We start from the raw sequence: 24,266 nt of genomic DNA on the forward strand, positions 1-24,266 counted from the left end.
AACAACCATCATTAGTTACAAGTTCTCCATGGAATCAGACTTGGTTTTCATGTTCATGGTTTCTAAAGCAATCCTTTCCTAAGAGCAAGCGTAAATGGGCTTAGTCTTAGAAGAAAATTAGGATGCTAAGCCAGCAAACAGTCTTTGGGGCAAGACGTGTCTTGGGTACAACACAAATACCAACTAAGACAGCGATCTACCTACACACGCTGAAGATGGGGGGCTCCTGGGCAAAAGTGTTTTACAATTAAGGAAGGAGATTACCACAGTAGCTGCTCAGAAGTAGGGTGACAGAAGATGAAGATCATGACAGTTAAAGAGATACAGAAATGGAAAAAGGTAATTTTAAAATAAAACAATCGCATACATTAACACATTAATTAGTAATACAATCAACATTATAATGACATAAGCTACATATCAATGATGATTCAATAACTCCATTTAGAAGGGGATCTAACAGTATCAAAATGATTATTCTGTAGGAATCTGTGGTTGACCTAGAAAAAGCCAACAGTATTTCAAGTATATGCTAGATTGCTACTGAAAGCAAAATAAATGCAGTGTATATAAAGCTCTTGCATTAACGAATTTTATTTAATTTCTCTGTGAAAATACAGTTCACACATAGCTGATTTGTATGCATCATGTGTTTCTGAGTGCTTGTCTAATTTTCAACTGTCACATTTAAAGGCTTCTGGACACCTGCTAAATGGATATTGCAAATAGAGGCCTGTTTTCAGATACTTAATGAAACAAATGCTTCAAAGGCTCAAATTTAGGAAACAAAAGAACAAAAGCATTCTGTTTCTTAAAGGTAACTTCATAACTCTTTCAGTTATCCACAAAAGTAATCATGGTTTTAATAATGTTTTCTTTTTCCATACTGCCTTGAAACTGAAAGTTATATTTCGCAATACTTCCAGCTTTGTTAAATGTTAATGCAGATAAAGAACTTGGCAAAAGGGGTTAACGTTAGCTGGGTGAACACTGCAGCAAGATATTACTGGACCATTATATAAATGCTAAAGATGTCTGAAAAACCTGAAGCTTACTCTAAAATGAAATATTCTCATTGTTGACTATAGGATTAATCTTCTTAACATTTTGCACAGCTTTCAAATTACGCCTTCACAAATCAGATGGTTTTAGCTTGAACAACTTGCACACGATTGCCTAAACCACTCCTAACGTTGACATGCATTTAATGAGGTCTCTAGCTTGTGTGTAATTAATATGGAAGTGCCTTGCACATCATCTAATGTACGTCTGCATTACAGGAGTCCTCTGTTTGGCTTAAGCCACTCACAGGAGGAGTGGCACAGCACAACATGTCAAGTCTACAGCTTGATCTCAGGAGCTATTTTCTATAGGCAACTATTAAACAAAACCACAAATATACTGGAGTGGTTCTTACATACCACAGGTCTGAAGTGCAGTACAGGTACATTTCTTATAATAATAGTACGTTTTAGCATATCTTTGGGCCACCAGAAAGTCAAACTTCACTAGTTACAGATTCAGTAAAGCAAAGGTGGACATCAGATCTCAAGTGTCCATCCAGAAGAGAAGTACTGAGGCAGGGGAAACCTGCATAAACGCAACAAGGGCACATTTAGATTTCTATGTTATGACTTGCCTGCTGCTTTCAAGTTCAAACAGAGAAGAGTAAATCACTTCAGTTTGCCTGAAGACAAGAGATTTAAGATGCATTTGATTTTTTTAAACTTTAGGACTGTTATGTTTTCTTTTTTAATACTCATTTTTTACTGAAAATTCAAAGCCGATTTCTTGATTTCCAAGAGCCTGTTGAATATTTAGCAATAAACAGATGGCTTTCTCCACTAAAGATAATAATTTCAGAAAAGATGACAGGTTTGGTATAGAAAAATAAATATGGTTTTAAAGCAAAAAAACTTCTGAGTATGCAATAGCATAATGAAACTTAAGAGAACATAATATGGGCTGTTTGTACCAACAAATTACCTCAGTGGTTCAGCAAACATCATTGCCAGATTGATAAATCTCTTGGGAAGACGTAGAGCCCTCTCTGTTAAACTAACTCTGTTCTCGGTACATTTTACAGGAAACTACTATGCAGAGTCTTAAATTAACAATGCATGAAATCCATTAATACTAATGCAATCTTTCCAGCAATTTAATGTTGCAGTTTACAGGTTCATATAGTAACTCTAACCTCATGCTCCAGCCAGATCACATGATGACTTTTTCTAGTCATCTAGAAAACTAGATATAGTTTTCTTCATGTATTTCTGTCACCTCATCTGAATATTAAGTCGGTAACTGTAATCTGAGGAATCTACTAAGAAGGGGAGGACATGCAGGGAAATAAACCACCCCCTTCTCCACTCCAGCAGCCTTTTCTTGGCCAATATTCACCTTATTACAGTTTCCATAAAAAGATCACCTAATTGAATGCAATTGCAATGAACTGAACTTAATTCCACATTCCAATAATCACTGGGAGTCCCAGAGTTAGTATCAAGGAGCTGTCTACCACTTAAATAGCACAGGCTTGTACAACAGCACCCATGCTCCGTACTGAATTTCAGTTCAAACCTGCACAGTGACCCCTCTCCCATCTATAGAAAAGTAAAATAAACAGATGCGTAAAATTAAAATGAACATTGGTTTTACTATTAAATACAAAACAATCTGTATATGGGACAGTTGGGAGCACAAGAGGCTCTAAGCAAAGGAGGAAGCATGTCTTCCTTTGACAAGGAAGATCAACAAATTACATTGCTTGGAAAGGAATATATACATAAAACTGGTTTTGTAAGCTACTCATAAAATATCTAAAATTCAACCTCTTGTTCTAAGTTCTTAACCTGTTAAATAAAAAGTCTACACTTATTTCTTTACCAGTTATCAATAAAAATTCCCTTAGTAAAATCTAAAATTCTGCTGAATTCAATACTTCATGTTGTCTACAAAAGAGCGTTCCAAGGACCTGCTATCACTTCTTGAAAGAGGCACTCACAAAACAAGCCTGATAATCTGATTTTAATCTCCACAACTGATGTCTTTCCCCAAATCCCAGTTCTGTTTGGAACAGACAAGTAATCCTATTACCTCACATACAGGGAGCTTTCTTACAGCCATCATCTCCAGATGTAAGTATAAAGGAAGTATAAAGGACCTCAAGAATCGTGAGGTGCTTTGAGTCTTCACCCAGATTAGTAGTGACTGAAGGTAGGAACTCAAATGGAGAAAACGAAGCATTTTTAAGACTGAACATGCTTAAGTACACACGGTCATTTCAGTCATCTCAGAGAACCTTTTGCAGAGGAGGTACTCTCAGATGCTCTAAACCAGGCCGCCTTCTTGCAACACATACATCTCTCCAGTCTTTGGGTTGCTTCTGCCCTCTAGTCCCATACTTCTCTCCACAGACATAACAGTACACACTATCCATTCCTTATTTCCTTTTCCGCCTCAGAAATACTTGCATCCTATACTCCGGCAAGTCCAGCTTTGGGGCCAACCTCCCCCATTTCCAGCTTCCAGCAGAAGCTCTCCTGTCTCACAGGAGAGGCAGTTCCTTCAATTCTCACAAACTCCAGACCGTGCACTTCACACTTAGGCAAGAAACTGCGTCTCCCCTATAGCTCTTTAAAAATGTCAAGGCAGCCTGGACTACCCTGGAAAAAGGAATCTAACTGCGAGTTACAACTGTGGATTATGGAAGAAAAACTGCAGTTTTAAAAATCAGAAACAAAGTAAGAGTTTTTCCAGTTCCTGAATCAAAGCAGAAATATATATTTAAGATTTACTAAGGATAATATGAAGACAAAAAGAACAACGAAGAGGAGCCTGAATTAGTAGAGGAATATTCAGGGTTTTTTTTCCCCCATCTCTAAAACGCACAGTGAGGAAGAGGCAGGAGACCAGAATCCAAGTGCACTGAGGATGAAGTAGTCTTCTAGGAGGACACCAGGGCTATCTCCAGAGCTGCTGCTAACTGCTAGTCAACTTCTCAATAATTCAGAGTTGTTTTTCAGCAGACACCTAGGCACAGCTCTCTATTTTTTTCCTCTTGCAAAAACAGGTGAACTTTTACCCTTAATGCTATTAAAGCAGAATTTGAGGGGCAGAAAAGGAGAAAACTTCTTCATAGAAACACAACCAGAAACCTTTTTTTTTAAATTACTTTTAGTGAGCTTCCTGCAATTTAAATCTTTCCCAGCCTAATATTTACACATTTTATGAACTGTAATGCCCAAGCCAGACATTGTGTTATACATTGAATAAAAATAACTCCGGTGTGTTATGGAAGGGGGCAGAATGCTTCCATAAAATTTCACACCTACTGAAAGTCAGCTTCCAGCCTAGGGACACACTAGGAGTTATTAAAAGAAAAAAATATATATACAGATAAGGATAGCAAATGCACGTTTCATTTTTCACCTTAATTAAAAGGACTTGCTCCTTCTTCTAGTCACTTCAGTCCGTGAATAACCCCCCCGGAGGGGCCATGCCAGCAGCGGGGCAGAGCGCAGGTGAACAGCCTGACCTGCAAGCACCACTAGCACTTGGGAGCTTCCTTGTTTGCTTTGGAGGGAGGGAAAGGAGAGGAGTTACTACTGGCAGCCAGCCAAGGATTTCTCCAGGGAACAGGAACATACTTATTTCCCAAGCAGAGCTCTTCAGTAGCAGCTGCTGGCAAATGCAGCCCCTTGAGTTTTCCCTTTCCGTGCTGTCCCTTGTCCTCTCCCGAACAAGGCAGTTTCACCAAGGCTGAGGACACATTCTGCAGTGTCACTGAAGCTAGGACCCCCTAGGGATTATATTTGCAGGGTTAGTCATATGGGCAGGAACTTGAAGCTGGCATGTTCTCTAGCACTGCTCCTGTCAGACTTATCTGATCAATACCACAGCGTCTCAGCCAAAAGTAGATGTTTCCACAAAGCAGCATGTCATTTTGGGAACCTCACCCCAAATGTTTCACAAGCCATGATAAAAGGTTAATAATAAAACCAGGAATGAGCTTGAACAGCTCATTTTCAACATTATGTTTTATGCACCAGTGCTTGAACTCCCTGCATCAAATTATGTTCAAATACTAGGTAGCCAAAAACAGCAATCAAGTCACAGGTTGCAGTCATCAGTGCCAAAATGTTAACAGCTGAACCTGAAACTGGGGAAACCTGAAGTTGGAGAAAGTAAGCAGCGCTCAGTGATTTTTGTATTAGGCAACTGGAACTTAAGCTTTTCTGCTTCCATGTTTCAAGTAACTTCAAACGGTCTGGTATAATGTCAGAAGTAACTAACAATTCAGAGGTTGTTTAACAGTAAGGAAAGACATATGACTGGCAGCAACAAAATGAAGACTGTAACTAGCAGAATATTGGGATACTGGCATTTGTCTAGAAATAGGTATTGTAAGATCACATCCAAACACGCAGAAAGCCACAAAACCGATTCCTGTTGTTAAACACTGCTCCAGCTGAACCATTTCCTAGCGCTGCTCGGCCAGCTGGCACGGACAGAACCACCAAAGCTCCAACAGCGATTTCACACACTGCTCCCCGTGGAGCGCAGGCAAAGCCAACACGTCCACTTCGCATCACATTTTCCTCAGAAGCTCAAAGCATGCATTTATGCAAACGAAGTATCAAACAGCAGTATCTTCTAAAGTGGTTTAAGAAAACGCTACTCCTGAACAGGGGTCAGCAGCACCAACTTCAAATGCTGAACCTGCATTCACAACTTTTGAGTACCCTCTATATAAAAATCAATATTAAACTGCTATGCACGTTTCTAAAGAGAATTCTCATGTTGTGAAACATCCTTACAAAACATCCAAAATAAGACAATCAATATAATTTCTGCTGCTTCTAAAACATTTGTTTTGTTTAATACCGAATCAAATTCAGCTGAGAACTGAATTCTTTACAGTCAGATAAACATACCACATACCCTGCACAAGCAGGAAAATTAAGAACCAAGTAAATGCACATACACAGTAAATTATTCACAACTGACATAAGTTTTGCAGCAATTCTCTTTTCAGAACACTCTTCTGCTTTTTATCAATAAAGTACTTATTGACAGGATTTCACTTAATCCACCTTCCTACTCTTGCACCTCAGTTTCTCTACACCCTAAAATATTGTCACATAATGCCAGCCTATAAGATACAGCCCTTCCACTACAAAAAATACCAGCATGTAGTAGTCATTCATGAAGAGTTAAGGTATTGTTTGTTAATGGCAGAGAGACAATAAAAGAGATCGCCACAAAGCACAGGAAAAAACCCACATGCAACTGCATGTTTCTATTTATCTTCCACACACTCATATTACCTAAAACAGTCAGATAACTGACCTTGCCTCTGGCACTTTTAGTGCTACTCAGTTTTATCTCCCCTTTACGACAGTCACTAAAGCAGCTGGTCACAGAAGAAAATTATACACAGACTGTTGGTTTAGGCCCTGCCTGGCAATTAGGTAAAACACACATTACAGACACCAGCAGCTCTAACTTTTTAACATGGGAAGCTGAAGTAAAACAAAACCAAGATTCAGAAAACGGAAGCATGAGAAGACAAGTCAAAATACATAGCACGGTCTAAAAATCAGACTTCCAGTAGCCTGAAGGCAAGGAAAGAAAAAAGTGTAAGTGAATGCATGCTATCAGCTCCACGGAAAGATGTGAAAATTTGCACTTGCTTATCTATCATTCCTTCAACCATCTCGCTCTCCTCTAAAGAAGCAGGGAAGTCTGCCGGTTTGTGGCAGGGAAGACGAAACCTGACATTTCATCATCTGTGAATATTAAACACTTGGTGCTATCCAGATTTCCTGGTTTCTAGAATATATTTTTTAAAAAGGTACATATTCTGAACACAAAGCAATCTCTAGAGAGAGCCACCAACATAAGCATTTAAAACATCCTGAAAACTGTACTAAGAGTTATGAAGTTTCAGATTTACCCAAACTTTATCTGAGGCTTACAAGTTGATTTTGGTGATAGTCAAATCAGCCCTGGTTATCCAAATCAGCAACAAATAAGACAGCAGCACATACAACCTCCCAGGTCATGGTCAAGTCAGTTCCTGTAACAGGACCAGTAAGTCAACACAGCTGTTCTGGAATACCAGTGCACTCTCTCTGGAAAGTCCTCATCTGTGGCCAATAGCACTTATTTAACATACGTATCCTCACCAAGTTATAAATCACTTCTGATTTAGTTTATTGCAATGACACTCTGCTACTATATGGTATTCTGTACTATAAATTTTCCAGGGTTTTTTATTTTGTGATAAGGGTATATATGACACAGAGATCAACACAGGAGGTTGCACAGTGAAATGATGTATTTGTAATGGAATATGCTGCAGTTTCTCTATTCTTAAACATTCGTTTTTTTAGAAGTGATTTGACATCAGCAGAGATTCTTTAAGATAAGTATCTTCCTTCCTCTTTAAAATAGGTTTTAGATTCACATGCCAGTAGGATGTAAATGAAGAGGCAGATAGGCTGCAGCATGCAATATTAAACAGCCTGTAAACTGGCATTTCTAACACTGAAGATTCTCACCCTACCTTTCCTCTCAAATTTGTTTTTTATGGACTCCTGAACTGTGACTTTAATCAATGACAAAAAAATTTAATAGGTAGCATTTTTCTAGAACAAGCATTATCAGAATGAATAGTGCTACATCTACAAAAAAAAAAAAAAAATCACTCTGCAAACACTCTGCTGTGCTACATTTCATAGGAGAGTATCTCTACAGCTTCTTCAGTGTAATGTCACATGAAGCTCCACTACAGATGGTTCCATGATGAATCCTATTATCACAATATATGAAGTAACACTTTGCCAACTGTCTCTTGCAGGTCAGTTTTGCCACAGAAATCATAAACCAGAATGGCTCCATCAAAAGAAAACTTGTGTAATTCTACAGTTTGGCAAAGAAGCTGTTATGACAGCAGATTAAAAGACTATTCTTAGCAAAACTCTCTTTTTCAGAAATAATAGGATAAGGCAAGGATCTTCCAATTCCTTAATCCTTTTTCAAATAAAATATTATACAAAAGGACAGTAGATGGGGAGAAAATCAAGGTAAACATTTTTTAAAAGGCTTAAAATATTCAGGTTTATGGCAGGGCATTATTTGTCACTTCAATTTTTTTTTAACAACGTTCTTAAAATCTGAAATCAGTGAAAATTCAGTGAAGCAAGACTTCAAAAAGCTGTCCCATTTTAAGTACCCAATTCAATTGTGTCAGAAGTGCAATCTGAATGCATGCTGCTGGCCCCCAAAAACAGATTAAAAATCTCACTTAAACCATAATCCTGCCAAATGACTGGGACTACTGCATTCAAGGGAATGCTATTCCATATTGCTTTATATACCTCCCTTTGTGCAGACTCATACCATTCAACCTATTCAGGTACTTGAAAAAGCTTAACCATAATCTAACTTGAAATTCACAAGAATTATCTTAAAATTATTAATCTTGGCACTATACTGTTTCAGCTAACTACCTAAGGGACTCTTAACTCCAACCACACCACAAAAGTTCGCCTGCCCATCCAATGACCGCTGGCAAAGCAGTAATATAGAATAAATAGGCAAACCATCAGCAAAGTAAATCAGTAAATATGACTCAGAGTGCTTCAATGAGATCTGCACAAGGTTAGAAGTGAAATCCCATTCCAGGATTGCTCTGGGGTAGGACGAAATGCTTGTTCTTTAACATCTTCTTGTAGGGGAAGATGAAGCATATGGAAGCTAAATGTTTCAGCAGAAGAAACAGATCAAAAGATTCTTTAATTCTTTTAAAGGACACAAGCAAACAAAAGATACCAAGTGACCTAAAATACTCTTTAAATATCAGTAATGAAGAGGACAATAGCTATAGAACATTAGAGAAAGCAAGGAGTTGCATAACAGCTGGGAAAAAATGTTTTCAGAATGTTTTAAAACTACATTTAAGAATCACATCAATAGTTGCACAATAAATAAAATTTTAAAACATTTTAACTTTAAATCCCAATTACAAAAACTTAGAATCCAATTATGAATGTGCTACTTTCACCAATTCATGCATTTATCTGTTAAGTACAAGCAGATTAATGTGCTATGAAATCCTGTCTAAAGTATTTGGCATAAAATACCTCAGTAATAAGAGCTTTAGAATGGATCAAAACACTCCAAGACATATTAACAACCTCAGCACTGACAATTCCTTCACAGATACCTCCTGTAATGCAGTACAGTACTTTGCACAATAATTTACTGGGAGTGGGGTGGGAAGGGACGCAGTACATCTCAAAATAAAGGCTTAACTTTCTAGGTAGTTTCCTACAAACTACACTGATCTACAGGATTCATTACTAACGGCACTAGAGTCTGTTCTGTTGTCCCATTTCTCTTAGACTTCAGTAGTGCCTGATGCTCTGTCCTAGCAAAAAAATTCCTAAGACAGAAGTTCCCAAACTAGGAAGAGTTTGAGAATTCCCATTCTTTAAACAAGAACAAAAAAACTGCTGTGCACCGTACGCTAGCACTAGTGGCTATGCACACAAAGAGTTGTAATGAAAAATTTTCTGAAGAAAACTAAGAAAGAATTTTACATAAACTGAAAGGGGGGAGAATAAAGTAGCTCTAGTCACATCAAGATTTTCTGATTTCCCCACAATGCCATGCTAATATTAATCAAACCCTTTTATGTCCAACATAATCTTATTAGAAGCTGAACTCTTTTTTTTTTCCCCCCATCTCGACATATAAGTAGCACAAGAATCTTGTAATGCTTCATTCTAAAAAACAGCAAAAGAAACCCCAGCTATTGTTCAACAAGGAGTTTTGCATTGCACCAACCACGCAAATGAAAGCCACTTGCTGTTGGAAGGCTTCACTGCTCATTAAACGGCTGCCATGCACAAGGACCTTCCTGTTACTGTGTGTCTCCTGAGTATTCTCTTTTGGCACCAAGTGAAACAAGTGAACCTAGCCCACACCTTTCTAATAAAGCTTTTCAGGATATCATGTTACTACCCTGCCTACTCTGAAGGTGACCAGGATGTTTCTCACCATCCAAAACATTCATACAATGAACAATCAAGAATTTATCAAGATTTACGCTGATAGGCATGTCAACCATGGCATTCACTTTTACTGTTTCCATAGTAAAACTTAAAATTAGGATTACAGGCTCGAAATTATGTTTGTATTTTTATACCCGAGATCCTGAAAGTAAACATCGTAATTACTGTTAAACTCACTCTAACATAATCTTAAGCGTTAAAGCTATTAGAGAATACATCTAGGGCTTGCAAGGATGTGCCATCCCCAACACCAGATTTCCCCCACAACTCTATCTTAAAGTCACATGTGAGCAGCTGCATTCACATATTTAACTACCTACAGGTTCAAACCCCAGGACAGCTGCTTTGCTAGGATACAAACAGTCACTCTGGGTTGTAACTTTCTATTCTGCTCAACTCCCTTTCCCTAAGGTTTCTGTTTAACTTTACTAAATGGACAAATACGTAAGAATTAACAGGAACAAATGAGCTGCAGTCTTCTCAAGGCAGCACAAGCATTAAGGACAACAGCACAGAAGGATTTACGGATCTGCCATGGCTCTTCTTCTTTCTCCCAGCTGCTATTAGTCCCACCACCTCTCTGCAGTCATGAACTGCTACTGTGATCAATTGGAAATCAGAGCCGGTTTGCTCCATGAAGCCACTTCCTGGAGTAACCACGCTCCAGCTAAGCGTAAGGAACCGTCACCCACGCAGCAGCAGATCAAAGCCTTGCAGCAGCAGCTGCCAACACATTCCTCCGCTACAGAAAGCAAGACCTGGACAAACTTCAGCTGGCTACCAGGCTGCTTACTGCAGGCTGTTCCTTTGGAGATGGGTTTTTGTGTTCATCACAGTGATCACAGGTACCATAACCTTTTTTTTGCTCTTCATGCTGGCCTGCAAGCACTTCTGGCTTAGTCAGCTAGAAAGTTCGATGCAGGGCAGAAAAATGCCAGTATTGCCACCAGCAGACTTGAATGAAGATGCTTATCACATCTCATTACTTTTCCCTCCGCAACGTCTAACACAGTTCTGAGCAGCCTTGTTTATCTACATCACCATGCCTTTGTTTTGCCAACTTCCTCAAGCTACTTTGAAAATAAAATTTTAAAAAACTGTAAGCAGTAGAATCATAATATGGCTTGAAAGCAACCTCTGGAGATCATCTACCTGCTCAAAACAGGTAGAACTTCAAATTTGTATTCATATCAGGCTGCTCTGGACCTTGTCCAGTCAAAGATTCCATGGATGGAGATTCCACAGCCCCTCTGGGTGCAGTGCTCACCCACTCCCATGCAGACATTCCCTTCATGTCCTACTGAAATTTCCATTCTTATGTCTTGTGACCATTGACTCATCTTTTCACTATGCACTTCTGGGAGGAAAGTGGCTCCATCATCTCTACAACCCCTTGCTTAAAGATGGTTAAATACAGCAATTACATTCTCCCTTAGACTTCTCTTCCACAGGTTCCCTTAGACTTCTCCCTCCTCCACCCTCAGGTGCTCCAGCCCCCAACCACCTGAGCAACCCAGTGCCGGACTCCCTCCAATTTGTCTCTCACACAGGGTGCATGTATGTGTGATGTACCAGGCAGCACTGCAGCTGGAGCTTCAGAGCTGCCCCACAGATGGGAACAGTTCCTTCCCTGTACCTGCTGGCTACGCTCTTTCTAACGCAGCCCAGTAACTAATTAGCCTTGAGGGCTACAGAGGCACACTGCTGACTCCTGGTCAGCTTCTCATTCATGAGGAGCCTCAGGTCCTCTTCGGCAAGAGCTGCTGCCCAGTCAGCGGCCCCCAGCAATCAACAGCAGAAGCATCATTTTCATTTTATGCACCTACGTGCAGATGGACACACACTCTTACAGAGCTGGGCATTTCCATGACTTTGATATCACAGTGAGAAATACGATACCTAATGTTCATTCTTCTTATTTTACAACAATCAAAACACCAGAGCAGAGACATTTCAGGTTTTGTTCAGCAGACTAAGGTACAAGGTAAATGTTTGAATGGACAGAGACTACAATGATGGGAACACACATTTTAGCCATAGTTAAAAGTAAATATGGGGTTAAGACATTTTCCTGCATGCTTTTAAGATCTATGGTAAAAAAAAAAAGGCTTGGTATAATGTCAATATAATTAAGTAATAGGAGGTTGTCAGAGTTGGGTTTTTTGTTGTTTTGTTTTTAAATACTCAGAATCAATAATTACAGTGAGTAGGCTTTCCAATAGCACTGTAGAATTAATGTTTGCCCTTTTTGTTTAAGTGTACACACATATGAGCACGTATACAGTATTTGCTTTGTTTGCAACACCAATGACCATTAAGGTAAAGTATATTTTCTGCCAGTCACCATTTTAGCATTAGTCTACAATATCCAACTGAGAATGATTAATAAGCATCCCGTCTGTTCACATATCAAGCAGCATTTATCCAACCATAAAAGTGACAATATGGGCAACAACTATGAGGTTTATTTCCGTATCAAGCTTACAGGCAATCAACTTAGAAAAAGAACCAAAGATTAGTTTTTAATCACTTAGAGGAAAAAAAAGCATCTAAAGTTAAGAAGAAATATGTTGCTATTAATTATAAGCTTGGTACACCAAGATCATTATCTCTTCACACATAAATCAAAGAAAAATGCAGGCCTTAGAAAACCTTACAAAAATACTTTTACAAAATAAATAACAGTCAAGGTAACAGTCCTATATGAACAGCTGCTTGGGCAGTTCTCAACACTGGTCTGATTCAACATCAGTAATGGATCTCTTTCTCACAGTTTCATGCAGTCAGCTGCAGTCTCTTGGAGGAGATCTCACCGAAAGGCTTTGTAAAATCTATAGCAGAAGCAAACTGCTATTCACTGTTGGCTGTATGATAGGCTGGAGTGTTCCTTATGATACACAGAATGGAAGTCTTCCTGCTCAGAAAAGGCAGCTTGCTGCCGTTGTTGGTGTGTTCCTTGAGCTCGCACATCAGAGTTTACATTAAGGAAATCTTAAGTTACATTTTAAAAGTATCTAGCAATTCTGGTTCATTTTGATTTCGTTTTCTGTGACTTAGTTCTTCAAATTCAAGTATTAATTCCCCTTAAAGCTTATATCATGCATAGCTACACTTATTGCTATTTACTTCCCACACAAGTCAATGTATTGGCAACATATTCCACCCATCACCAAGTCATCATGAATTTCTCAGCATCATCTTCAAATTCTTCTAAGAGAGCACATTTCATAATATCACCATGCACTAAGAAGGCTATATTTTTGCCACAGGACAAACTTGTACAGATGAACAGTACTAATAAAATTCCACTAAGTATTTGGTAAATACAAACATCTTGGGAAAATACTCAGTGACCTACATCTTCAGTCCCATATTTTGAATAAGAGTTAGGACAGGAAAAAAAAAAAAAAAAGAGTAGGGTATTTCAAGCTTTTTTTCCTGAAGACTTCATTTATTACTGAGATATAATAAGTTGGGAAAAGCTATAGTAAAGGAAGTTTTGAACACTGAATTATAAGCTTCCCCTATCAAGCAGACTAACACAAAAGATAAATGCTACATATTTTTGCAGTGCCACAATAGATAAACAAGCATTTGCATTCCTACATGTAAAATACAGTCCTAAAATAGTTAATATTTTCTTCTTCACAAACACAGTAATTAAAGAAAGCAAACTACACAAACAGTTATCAGCACTGCAAGAATGCATCTTCTGCCTCACTGCCCTGCCTTAGTCCAAAAATTTCCAGACTGTTTTATTTAAGGGTCCCTATTGATATGACACATACACTTTGAAACAATTAATACAGCTAGGTGTGGAAGAGGATGTCCATCCACACGAAGTTACTGACTCATAACTTCTAGATCAATATTCATTACCAATTGGGTACTTATCCCCAATCATTTTGGGCTCTACAATGCATTCAAGAAACCATAATAAACATCTTGTTCAGAACGCTTTTCAGTAACAGCAGCAGAAGACCCAGTCTGCAAACAGATCTTTAAACAAGAGCTTTTCAACATAAAAGAGGTTTGCCCACTTCCATCACTTTAGTCTTCCAGCAACCACTACTTAATCTGTGAATACCTTTGTGCATATGCATCACTGATAGCAATCCCCACCTAAGCAGCCTCCTTGTCTTCCAACCTTGCAACAGCATAGCTGTTTGTTCAGACACATAAGGGAATTAATCAGGCTGAAAAATAGTCCAAGAGGAAGATTTTTTTCAGCTGGATCAGTTACCTCCTTGATCTATTTTGCCACACAGCAGCTGGCAAGAAGAAACAGCAGGTAAGAGAAACTGCTTAAGCAAGGTAGCCACTGAACATGAAACTATGGCATGATGTTATAGAAATCTAAACACTTATAATTGCTCTGAAAATTCAAGGACTCTATCAACCAAGTATCTTTCACTGACACTACAGTCACTGTTAAAAAGATTGTATGCAAATAAAAGTGACTATTGCTGTATTTTCATACAAATATAACTTGTAATGGAGCAATGAATGCCTCTTTAAATATAGCTCATCCTTTCATGAGGATAGCCAGAAAGGGCCTTTATCAAATTTAAAGGTGAATTTCCATCTCCATTTAAACAAGGGGATTATTGGGAGATATGAAAACTAGATGTTCAGATTATTAAATCAAAGTAAAAATTGTTTTTCAGAATCCACATCCAAACTGTGGTGAATTTCACAGCAGGCAAACAACATAAGTAGTCTCAACTAGATTTTTAAAGAGCTTTCAAAAGCCAAGAGAACTTTCCGTAACATAAACAGAAGCCTGTTTCTGCAGGTTTTGAATTAAGGACTAAGGGTTTTTTTTAAAGGAAACATTTACAGCAATAAAATACATTTAGCCTTTATTAAAAAACCTAGGATCAAAACCAGATTAGTCTAATTTCCAAAGTGATACAGCAATGAACATTTTATATATATAAAGAAATATAGTACAACTATATACACACAGAGCACTTTTTTTTTTTCCAAGGCGGGTGGGTGGGAAATGATGTTTAAGAAATAGCACACCATACTTTTCAGCAGACTATCAAGAAGGACATTTGTATTTGTCCAGAACACTGGATCAATCCTCAGAAATGAGGAGCTGAGCATGTACCTTCCATGCATCTTTTAAACAATAAGCATTCAAACAATTTAGGCAGTTGAGGAAGGATGAAAAAGAAACCAAAAACACATATACAGTGAACAAATAAGCAGGTAGCATTATAATCTCAAATACTATCCCATTAGCTCATGGTTAAAAAAAACCCCATGAAATAAACACATCAATTCGTTTCAGGTAAGTAGCAAGCAGAAAATAAATTCAGTTGTTAAAGTCTCCAAACATTTGTTTATTCCCTAATATTTGCATAACAATTCACCAATATAACAAGTTTACCTAAAGCCTTTGCAAAGGAGGTTATACCTGCATGCCTATAAAGCCAGCAAAGGCCTTGGTCCCTAAAGAGCAGGCTTAAAAGTTAAAACACAAAAACCACACACAAAAGGCAATTCTACTTCTGCCTAGAACAAGCAGTCCAAAACTATGGGACTCAGAACCATTTTAGATCATCCTACTACTGTTTCTGACCTGGAAGTCTCCATGAAGTATATGGTAGCCGACAAGGTTGCTTTGAATGCTTATAGGAGGCAACGATCCAAAAAGCTTGGGAACTTCTGCACTGGAAGACACTGTTAAAACTCCTTTTTCAGAGTGATGACAAAACAACTTTGTACACCCCCTGCAACTCTGGACTAGTCTCGTTCAACAGATGTTTCCCTCTCCCTTCTCCTATCATATTTTTGCCCAGCTGGCCCTGAAAACTGTCAAGATCTGACAGGCAGCCTGCAATTTGTCCAGTCCCTGCATTGGCATCACGTGCTCTGCAGAACTCCATACCTGCATCCTACTGTCAAACTAGTCTATGTTACACATCTTTGAATCAAGTGGGGAAAAAAGACAAGATGGCTGCCCCCACAGACTGAGATCAAAGCAGGGGCCTATTTGAAATTCAACATATTTTTCTTAACTACTGTTAGAAGAATTAAGAGTTTCCCTTCATTATATACAAGGAACACTCAAATAAGTCAGTGAACTCACTTTGACAGTATCCTTAACCAGGTTTGGCCCAGTTTCTCTTCATGTTATGGTTTAAACCATTTCCAAGTTATCAAATATACTGATATACCTGCAAATACATAAAGATGTATGTCATATACTATTCTGCCCTAGGAGTGGATTTGTTGGCATCTCTAGAAGTGAGACCAGGTCTTGTGACCTGTGAGACCATCACTGGTTAAGTCTCCACACCTGTAACTAAAACCCAGCTGCAACGAGTAAGCTTGCTCAATTCCACACGCACATGCCCTAGGGCAAGTAATACTTTCCTTCCCTGAACAAGCATAACACCCTTTGTGTTTATATTATCAGATAGGCCAATGCATGTAGGATTTTTCGATTGTCTGAAAGGCTTCAGCAAGCCTGTTCTGTACAACATCAAAATTCAAAAACATGCTATACGCTCAAAACCATTGTTGTAGCGGGGGGAATAATCAAGTGGGATTTGTATTTGTAGGTTATTAGCAGTGCTCAGGTCAAACTTCACTGACAGAACCGCTCCAGACAGAAAGGCATAAAGAAACAGGCTTTGGGAGTAAGACTGGATGCTGTTAACAACACAGAGAAGCCAAAGAGGAAAAGAAATTCTGCAAGGAGACAGCTCACTCCTTTTGCAAGAAATATAAGAATTAAAAGGCAAAAGAACCGAAGACACTGCCAGACTCCCCCAGGCCCCGTATTCGGAGCAGTTACATTATCCCAGAGGAGTATTTTTGCTTTAAGAAGCATTTTTAAGAGCAAGGTCATGGAAGTTGACCACAGAGGTGGCTCACTCATTCGCAGGGCTGCATCCCCACCTCCTCGACCGCAGACCCTTCCTTCCTCGAAGGCCGAGCGGGCGCCCGGGCGGGAAGGAGACGCCAGCCCGGCCTGCCTGGGTGCCCCCACTCCCAGGAGGAGGAGCCCCGCGCCGAGCCTCCTGCCCCTCCTGCCACACCAACAAAGAGGCCCCCGCCATTATCCACCGAGACACCTCCGCCGCCCCCCAGCCCCGAGCAGCCATGGAAAGTCACCGGGCCGGAGAGCCCCACACCGCCGCCCGCCTCCGGGCAAGGGCACGGGCCGCCCCCGGTTCCCTCCCCGCCCGCTGCCCCGCCGAAACGTAAACAAAGCGGCCGGGCCCGGCCCCCGCGGCGCGGCCGCTCACCCGCGCACCGCGCCGCGCCCTGCCCTACCCCGCCCCACTCCGGCTCGGCCCCGCTCCCCCCACCGCCGACCGTCGCTCCGGCGAGGCCGCGGCCCCCCGGCACCGCGCTCACCGCCGCCGCCGCCTCCTGCCTCGGCCGCTGAGTAATGAGCCGGGGCCGGGCCGCGCACACGCACCGCGCTCCGCCCGCCCGCCGCGGCTGCGGCTGCCCGCCCCCTCCGCTCCCCTCGCCCCGCCCCGGCCCCGCGGCTCTGCGCTGCCGCTGCCCGCCCGCTGCCCTCGGCCCGCGCCGCTGCCCCTCGCCGTGCCTCGCCTCGCCCCAGGGCCCGGCGCCGCCGCCTTGGCGGGTCCCTCCCGGCCCCGACCCGGTGCCTGCGGAGGCTGCGGGGCCCCGGCTGCCCGCGGGCCCGTGTATCCCCGCTTGGCACCAGCATCGCTCTGGCTCCTCCGCAGCCTTTCCCCTGGAGCAGTTCCTTTCCTGAATTACGCCCCTTAGCCAGGCCTCCCTGCCTGCTGGGGCTTTCGTAAAAAATTTCCATTTTTCTGCTCTTTGCCTTCATGCTCTCCGCCCGTGCTTTGGCACCCAGCCGTGGCACCCTGGCATCGGTTTTCCTGCTGCTCCTAGACATCTTTCACGGCCTTGGCAGCTCCAGGCTTCCCGTTGCATGCCTGGCATGGCAGCGCTTTCTCTCATTATTGGTGTCTGGAGTGTTGTAACGTTTTCTTGTTCTGTATCTGTTTTGGCGCCGTTTTTCCTCTGAATCTTCAGTGCCTCTTTGTGAGATTCTGAGTTATTCATTACCATTGCCTCTGGTTCTTGGCACCTGACATGAGTACTCTCTCCTAGGTTTTTCAATATTTTGTTTGGTATATCATCGTCTTTTTTTTTCTTCTTTTTCTTTTTTTCCTGGGAATGTCCCTGCTTAGAGATGAACGGAGGCCCCTCAGCACCTTGAAGCCATGTCAATATGGTTGAAGCAAGCCTTTGTATATTTTTACTACATAGTACAAAAAAGGCCTTATGAGCAGTATTTAAAAATATGTAAAATCTACGAGTTAGGCACAAGGCGCTGTAAAAATGGACGTTTCACATTTAATTCATTGTCAAGCATTTGAGTGGCCTATGCCATGTTTTTGAAGATGCCAAAGATTATATTGAGATTGTTGCTGCTAGCAGCTTTTATCGACCTGTAATAAGCATGGATTTTTACATAGTAAAGGTGGTGCTTCAGAATATTCCAGTTTTGCCCACTGCCTTGGTGTTAAAAGCTTCACTTCCATAAAGATGTCCATATACTACTCGTGCCCATTTTGTGAGATCCCTGCACTCTCTGCCCTTAAAATTCTCACTTAATTTAAGCAAGCCCATTTTCACTCCATACATTAAAAGTGGTTCTTTTACAGATCCCCGCAGACAGATATATCATGCTTCCTTTATATCTATACAAAAAAACCCAAAACAAAACTATTGCTCAGACTCCATCCCCAGTCGTCTTTAGATACCACTGGGCTCTAAGCGTGTTTCTAAGACGCACCTCTCACCTCATCTCTGATTGTTTCCGTGGGACAGCCCCAGAACTGAATTAGCCAGTTTTTAGCTTAGAGGCTTTTTCTTGTTGCAGTATGCCAGATCACAGCCAGACATTGCATTCCCTTCCACATTTATGTATGCCAAAGGCAAAGCGCAGCTGGCAGAAGGGGCAATATGAATCCCCAAAATACACTGCAGGCAAAATTTAATCTGGGTAGGTCATATTCATCTTTACCAGCAGATTAAACTAGCCCTGCTGATTTTGGCTGATGCAGGTCATGGCACCTTCAGATGTTTCTTTCTATTGGCAAATACACCTCCGATGTTAACCTCCAGTCTCCTCCGCACAGCAAGAAACAGGTGGGGTGACATCATGTCCAGCCAGTTCAGTTATTTGCAACAAGACCCGTGGCCTTACAGATCACTGATGTTCCTCCTCATCTTTTTGGGAGAGTTGCTGTTCCTGATCATCCCATCTGAAGTAAGACTGCATTGAGATTTGCAAGCGAACAGGGACAACAGTCCCTTTAAAGTATAAAATGGTGTTTTGCTTAGGATCCAGATTTGTCACATTTCTTTTTCAGGGCATAATCAAATTCTCATTAAGATTTTATAGTTTACAAAGTTGACGCTTTTAAACAGAGATGTATTTCTAAGTGACTTTTGAAAACTAGTCCTCACAACCTTGTACGCCATCAGCATCTATTGCCATCTTGCACGTAGAGCTGATAAGCAACAGAAATGATGATGCAGAAATTACACAAAAAGATCAGACTGGTGTTGTTGCAAAGCACGATGAAGGAGCATTATACATTTTAATAGGGGCTCCAAAATATGTAAAGATTTTATGAAGGAAAACTGTGAAAGGAAGATAAGAATTTCATACCGTAAATTTGCTACTTACCAGTATGGTGGTTTAAAAAATAAAGAAAATATGATAGATAGGCTGTAAAGTTCCTGCACACTATGCAAAATTTACAAAATATTGAAAAAATACCTAAGTAAGGATAAAGGTTTCTTTGATTGTGTGTATATTCACTTTTTCAAAACCAAGTACCTATATAAGAAAATAAAACTCTGAGAATGTAATTGAGCATCCCTATAGTATTGTTTTCGAAACCACTTTGGAGAAGTATTTTCTTACAAGCGTAATGGCTATACTTATATATTGCATATGTCTGGATGGAAACTGTTTTCTGTATTGTCCTGACTGATACCCAAGAAAATACAAAACTAAAGTCCTGATATTCATGAAAGTAAACAGGTATTTTGCAATGGACTCAGCACTTTTCTCTGGACCTCTTAACAGATTAGAAGGACACAGTAGAGAGCTAGAGTATGGATGCGTTACAACAGAACATACAGGCAAGCATACAGGAGATTCGTATGTGTTCATAGAGGATCACTAGCAGAAGGGGAAACAAGTTTTGCAGAAGATGACTACACAAGGAAGAGAAGACTACCCAAGGAAGCGTGGCTACCTGCCAGGGGCCAAGGTCTCTGCAGCAAGGGCTCTCAGACTGTGGCCCTGCTGAGGCCACAGAACGACGTAACTTGACAGGATTTTCGGCAACAGGTTTGACAATAAAGGGGCATGGTGACCCGTGAGAAAGTCTGAAAGCTGGTAAGAGTCTGTTTGGCAAAGTAATGGGAATCACCAGTCTCAGAACTTGAGTGTTCCTTTCCAAAATAAACTTTAAATTTTATATATAAGGAGAATCTGATGAGCAGTTTTATTTAATAATAGAAACTCCAAAATTAAGTTAATGAACAATCTGGAGCATGAAAACAATCCTCTGCTTACATGTAATTGTTAATCATTCTCTTACCTCCTCCGTTTCGGTGTCCATGTAGCATTAGTCTTGGATTTGGACTGCTGCTTTAAAATAAGCAGTTGTTGAGTGTTTAATAAATATTTTGATTTAAAAAGTACCAATAAAATCTGAATTATGTCAAAATACTGCAAGCTTTCTCACTCCCATACATTGATATACAAGTATGTTTATGAACTCCATATTAAAACATCTGGATTCAGCAGTCATGAAATTACATTAAAAATGTAGTTTTGTCATTTTTTAATATTTTCATTAAGTTCTTATCAATTACCACACTCTTGGTAGTAAACACAGTTTTAACATATTGATGTTTATAAACTGCAAAGCAAACGATTCAGGCTGAAATCTTTGGAGTCAAGGCAATGGATCTGAGTATCCGACCCAAATTTTGATGTACAAAAATCAAAATGTCAAAAATTAGAAACTATAACATAACAGGCCCGAAGATATATGGAGTAGTCATTTTTGCCCACAAAACATCCATAGTAAAGAATAATGATTTACTTTTGCACCAAAATGAATTAGCATAATATACATAGTAACTCAATACGCTTCAGCTGAGTGGGACTGTAGTGAACAGATACAAGGTGGTAACTGCTTAAACCACAAACACTGTTTTTCAAGTAAATACCTGATTATGCCTACAGTCATTTTTAGACAAGCTGAAAACAGAAATAAGATATTCTAGGCATGTGTTGTAACTACAAGATATGAACATTTAGACAAACAAAGAATGGAGTGTACTGATTTTTTAAAAAATTTAGTTATGTATTTAAAAATGTTTCTTTGCAAGAATGCACAATCTAACCTTTCTTTTCTTAAGCAGTCTTCAATAGATTACATTGCCAAAAATTGAATTTCATGGCACTTCTCAGGCTGAGCCACCTGTGCAAACATGCAGCCACTGTAATTCTAGCACTTATTTATTTTAGACATTTATATATCATCATCACATAGGCACCTAGGTACCTTGCAGCAGTGAAAGCCGCCTTCTGGAAATTAACCAAATTAACAAACCCTGTCCTCACCTCACTAATTATTTCATCAAGAAGAGATCAACAGGAATTGTGGGTACTCAGGGGGCTCAGTTTTTCCTCGCTAAGGCTTGATAACTCACAGCCAGGATCAACCTCCGTGTCCTCTTATGAAAACAGGTTGATAAATATTGTTTGCCAAGGGAGATATATGTGGAAAGAAAACCCAGACTTTGAAATATTTTAGAAAATTCCAGAAGTAATAGAAATGTTTACTTGAAATAAACAAAGCAGTTTGGTAATATTATCTTTTCTTAAACTTTTTTTTTACCATTGGTTGTGGCACAGAAGCTGCATTTCACGTGAGAAAGTGAAATGGAAATTTGCTAGAAACTAATTACAACCAAAACCCAAATTAGTTGACATTTTACAGCCTAAAAAAGCGTACAAAGAAAAATGAACCAAGAATTATACATTCTAATTGTTGATAAATACAGCTGATGTTAAAATGCTTCATTTTAATAATGAAATAGATAAAAAAGAACCTAATAAAAGAAACATTGTAACAGCTAGATGTTTTGTTCGATTATGTCTTGAAAAGCAGTATGAAATCAAGTAACTAGCTGGAGGGACCTGTATTCCCTCTTTGAATGGAACTAGAAACAGTCAGTAGTTGCCAAATGTTTTACACTTGAATTCTGACTATTAGCAAATAATCATGAACGGAGGAAATATTTTTTTTTTAGTAGGAACCAAAATGAATTCAGCACTTGCTGATTGAGCAAACGTAACAGAAGGCAAGCAACCACCATGGGGCACCATGCAACAGGTTATAAATGTGAAGATGAAGGTAGGGCCACATTCATGGCTAAGGGATACTAAAGCTCAGTAAAAATGAGGTTTCTGTATTCCTAGTCCAGAAACTGTGTTGTCTCAAATGTCATTAATACTTTTAACCCTTTCTTTGCTGATCCTGCAAAGTTCTTTCTGAGCTGCCATAATTCCATGTACAGCCAATTTATATTAATAGGTATACCAAGTAAATAGGCAGCAAAGTATGTACAATTGTTGGACATAATCAGCCAACTGGAAATTGTTTGTGGAGAGAAGTGTAGTTTAACTATTAGAAAACAGTGTTTATGGTATCACATGCCTCGTATTTCTATACACTGATATTAACACAGCATAGGGTGTTCTTTATTTATACTACTACTCAATTGAAATTTTGCATGGGCAAATTTAGGAGAAGTTCTTTGGGTTTGGCATTATCTGAGGACAACATTAGCCAGTGGGTTCACTGGGCTGGATTGTGGCAATATATTCTACCTAAGTCACAACCAAGTTGTTGTGGTTTCTTTACTGTGGAGAGGTTGGTTGTAAATGTGTGCAGCTTTTCAGCTGTGGTGTTTAGTTCAGCAATCTGCCATACATACTTCTAATTTATATCTGTATCCCACTCGGGTCTTTCTAAATTACATACTGGCATGCCTGATCTCCCTTCCTGCACCTTTATCAAGGAAGACTTTGTATTTGGCTTTCTAAGAATAATTCCAGAGCAAAAGGCATTTCCAGGATTCAGAACAAGGCCATAGGGACTTTTATACCAGCTGTTTCTCTCTTGTGATTATAAGGTGATCATAGTTGGAAAAGCCCCTGTACCATCCTCTGTTCATCGTTTCTGCTACATGGGACCATTCAAAGTTGACCTAAATTTAGTGACCTTACACTGAACACCACTGATGACTCTGGCACTGAACTCAGGGGATACTGAATGCAAACTTTTCAGTTACGTTCTCTCCAACCAGCATTCAATGTTCTTCAGCCCTAAACTTGCTCAGTGCATCTTTCTGGTTAAAAAAAAAGACTTATCGGGAGGGCACCAAGTCTTGTCAGAGTTTTTTAATTTCAACTCCTAAACGCTAACACCTCTGCCATGTTAGATAATGTGTCACACATTATCTCTGAAAAGAGCTAGAAAATGACTGCATTTCAAATGAAATTGGTCAACACCAATTATCTGACATCCTGTCTAAATGTTAGATGAATCTAGCATTCCATATAATGATCCCAATACAAAACCTAATAACTCTGAGTGTAGTTTTGAAAAACAACTAAATGTGGCGACTGTGAGCTAAACGGCAGGTAGAGGAATATAGACAACTTAGCTTTATCTCTTTTGACTTGGTATTTTATTATGAACTGACAAAAGCATTTTGAAGATAATTAATAGTGTGTGTTATGCCTATATTGCACAATACCATGACTTAGCACTAAGCAAACTACACTAGGAGAAGAAGGAGGATAACTGCAATAGCAAATGATTCCCCTTGGGTGAAACTGTACCTCCGTGTGCTAGTTTGGTGCCTGCACACATCTCTGTATTGTGGATTACTACCCTGTGACCACTTATGTACACTCATTTTAGGATTTTGGGATGAAGGTACATTTTGATCACTTCAGCTATTGTAAAGAAAATTTTTTTTCACTCTCTAAGTGTTAATCTGATATACACAAGTATATCTGAATGTATGCAAGTTTCATTGCGGTGGCCAAGAGCAAACCAAATATAAAATCTCTTT

The 24,266-nt window shown here is 39.8% G+C and overlaps 2 protein-coding genes across 6 annotated transcripts in view; one reads left to right on the forward strand and one right to left on the reverse strand.

The window, feature by feature from the left end:
* Positions 1 to 17,539, reverse strand: part of MAPK8 (mitogen-activated protein kinase 8) — a 48,636-nt gene extending 31,097 nt beyond the window's left edge. For 3 of the 5 annotated variants that reach the window (XM_075504942.1, XM_075504946.1, XM_075504947.1), the window contains exon 1: positions 17,460 to 17,539. The gene's annotated coding sequence lies outside the window, so the exon portion shown is untranslated. Of the gene's footprint in view, positions 1 to 1,421; positions 1,562 to 6,980; positions 7,001 to 17,459 lie in introns of those variants that run through there. The other 2 variants (XM_075504945.1, XM_075504944.1) reach the window with 2 other exon arrangements.
* A 4,958-nt stretch (positions 17,540 to 22,497) lies between these two features.
* The window catches only part of FRMPD2 (FERM and PDZ domain containing 2), a 60,346-nt gene continuing 58,577 nt past the window's right edge, over positions 22,498 to 24,266 (forward strand). Inside the window, exon 1 of the mRNA XM_075506594.1 lies at positions 22,498 to 22,537. Within this exon, the coding sequence (XP_075362709.1) occupies positions 22,498 to 22,537 (40 nt within the window). The remainder of the gene's footprint in view (positions 22,538 to 24,266) is intronic.

The sequence above is a fragment of the Mycteria americana genome, chromosome 6, assembly GCF_035582795.1.
Source record: "Mycteria americana isolate JAX WOST 10 ecotype Jacksonville Zoo and Gardens chromosome 6, USCA_MyAme_1.0, whole genome shotgun sequence".
Lineage (NCBI taxonomy): Eukaryota > Metazoa > Chordata > Aves > Ciconiiformes > Ciconiidae > Mycteria > Mycteria americana.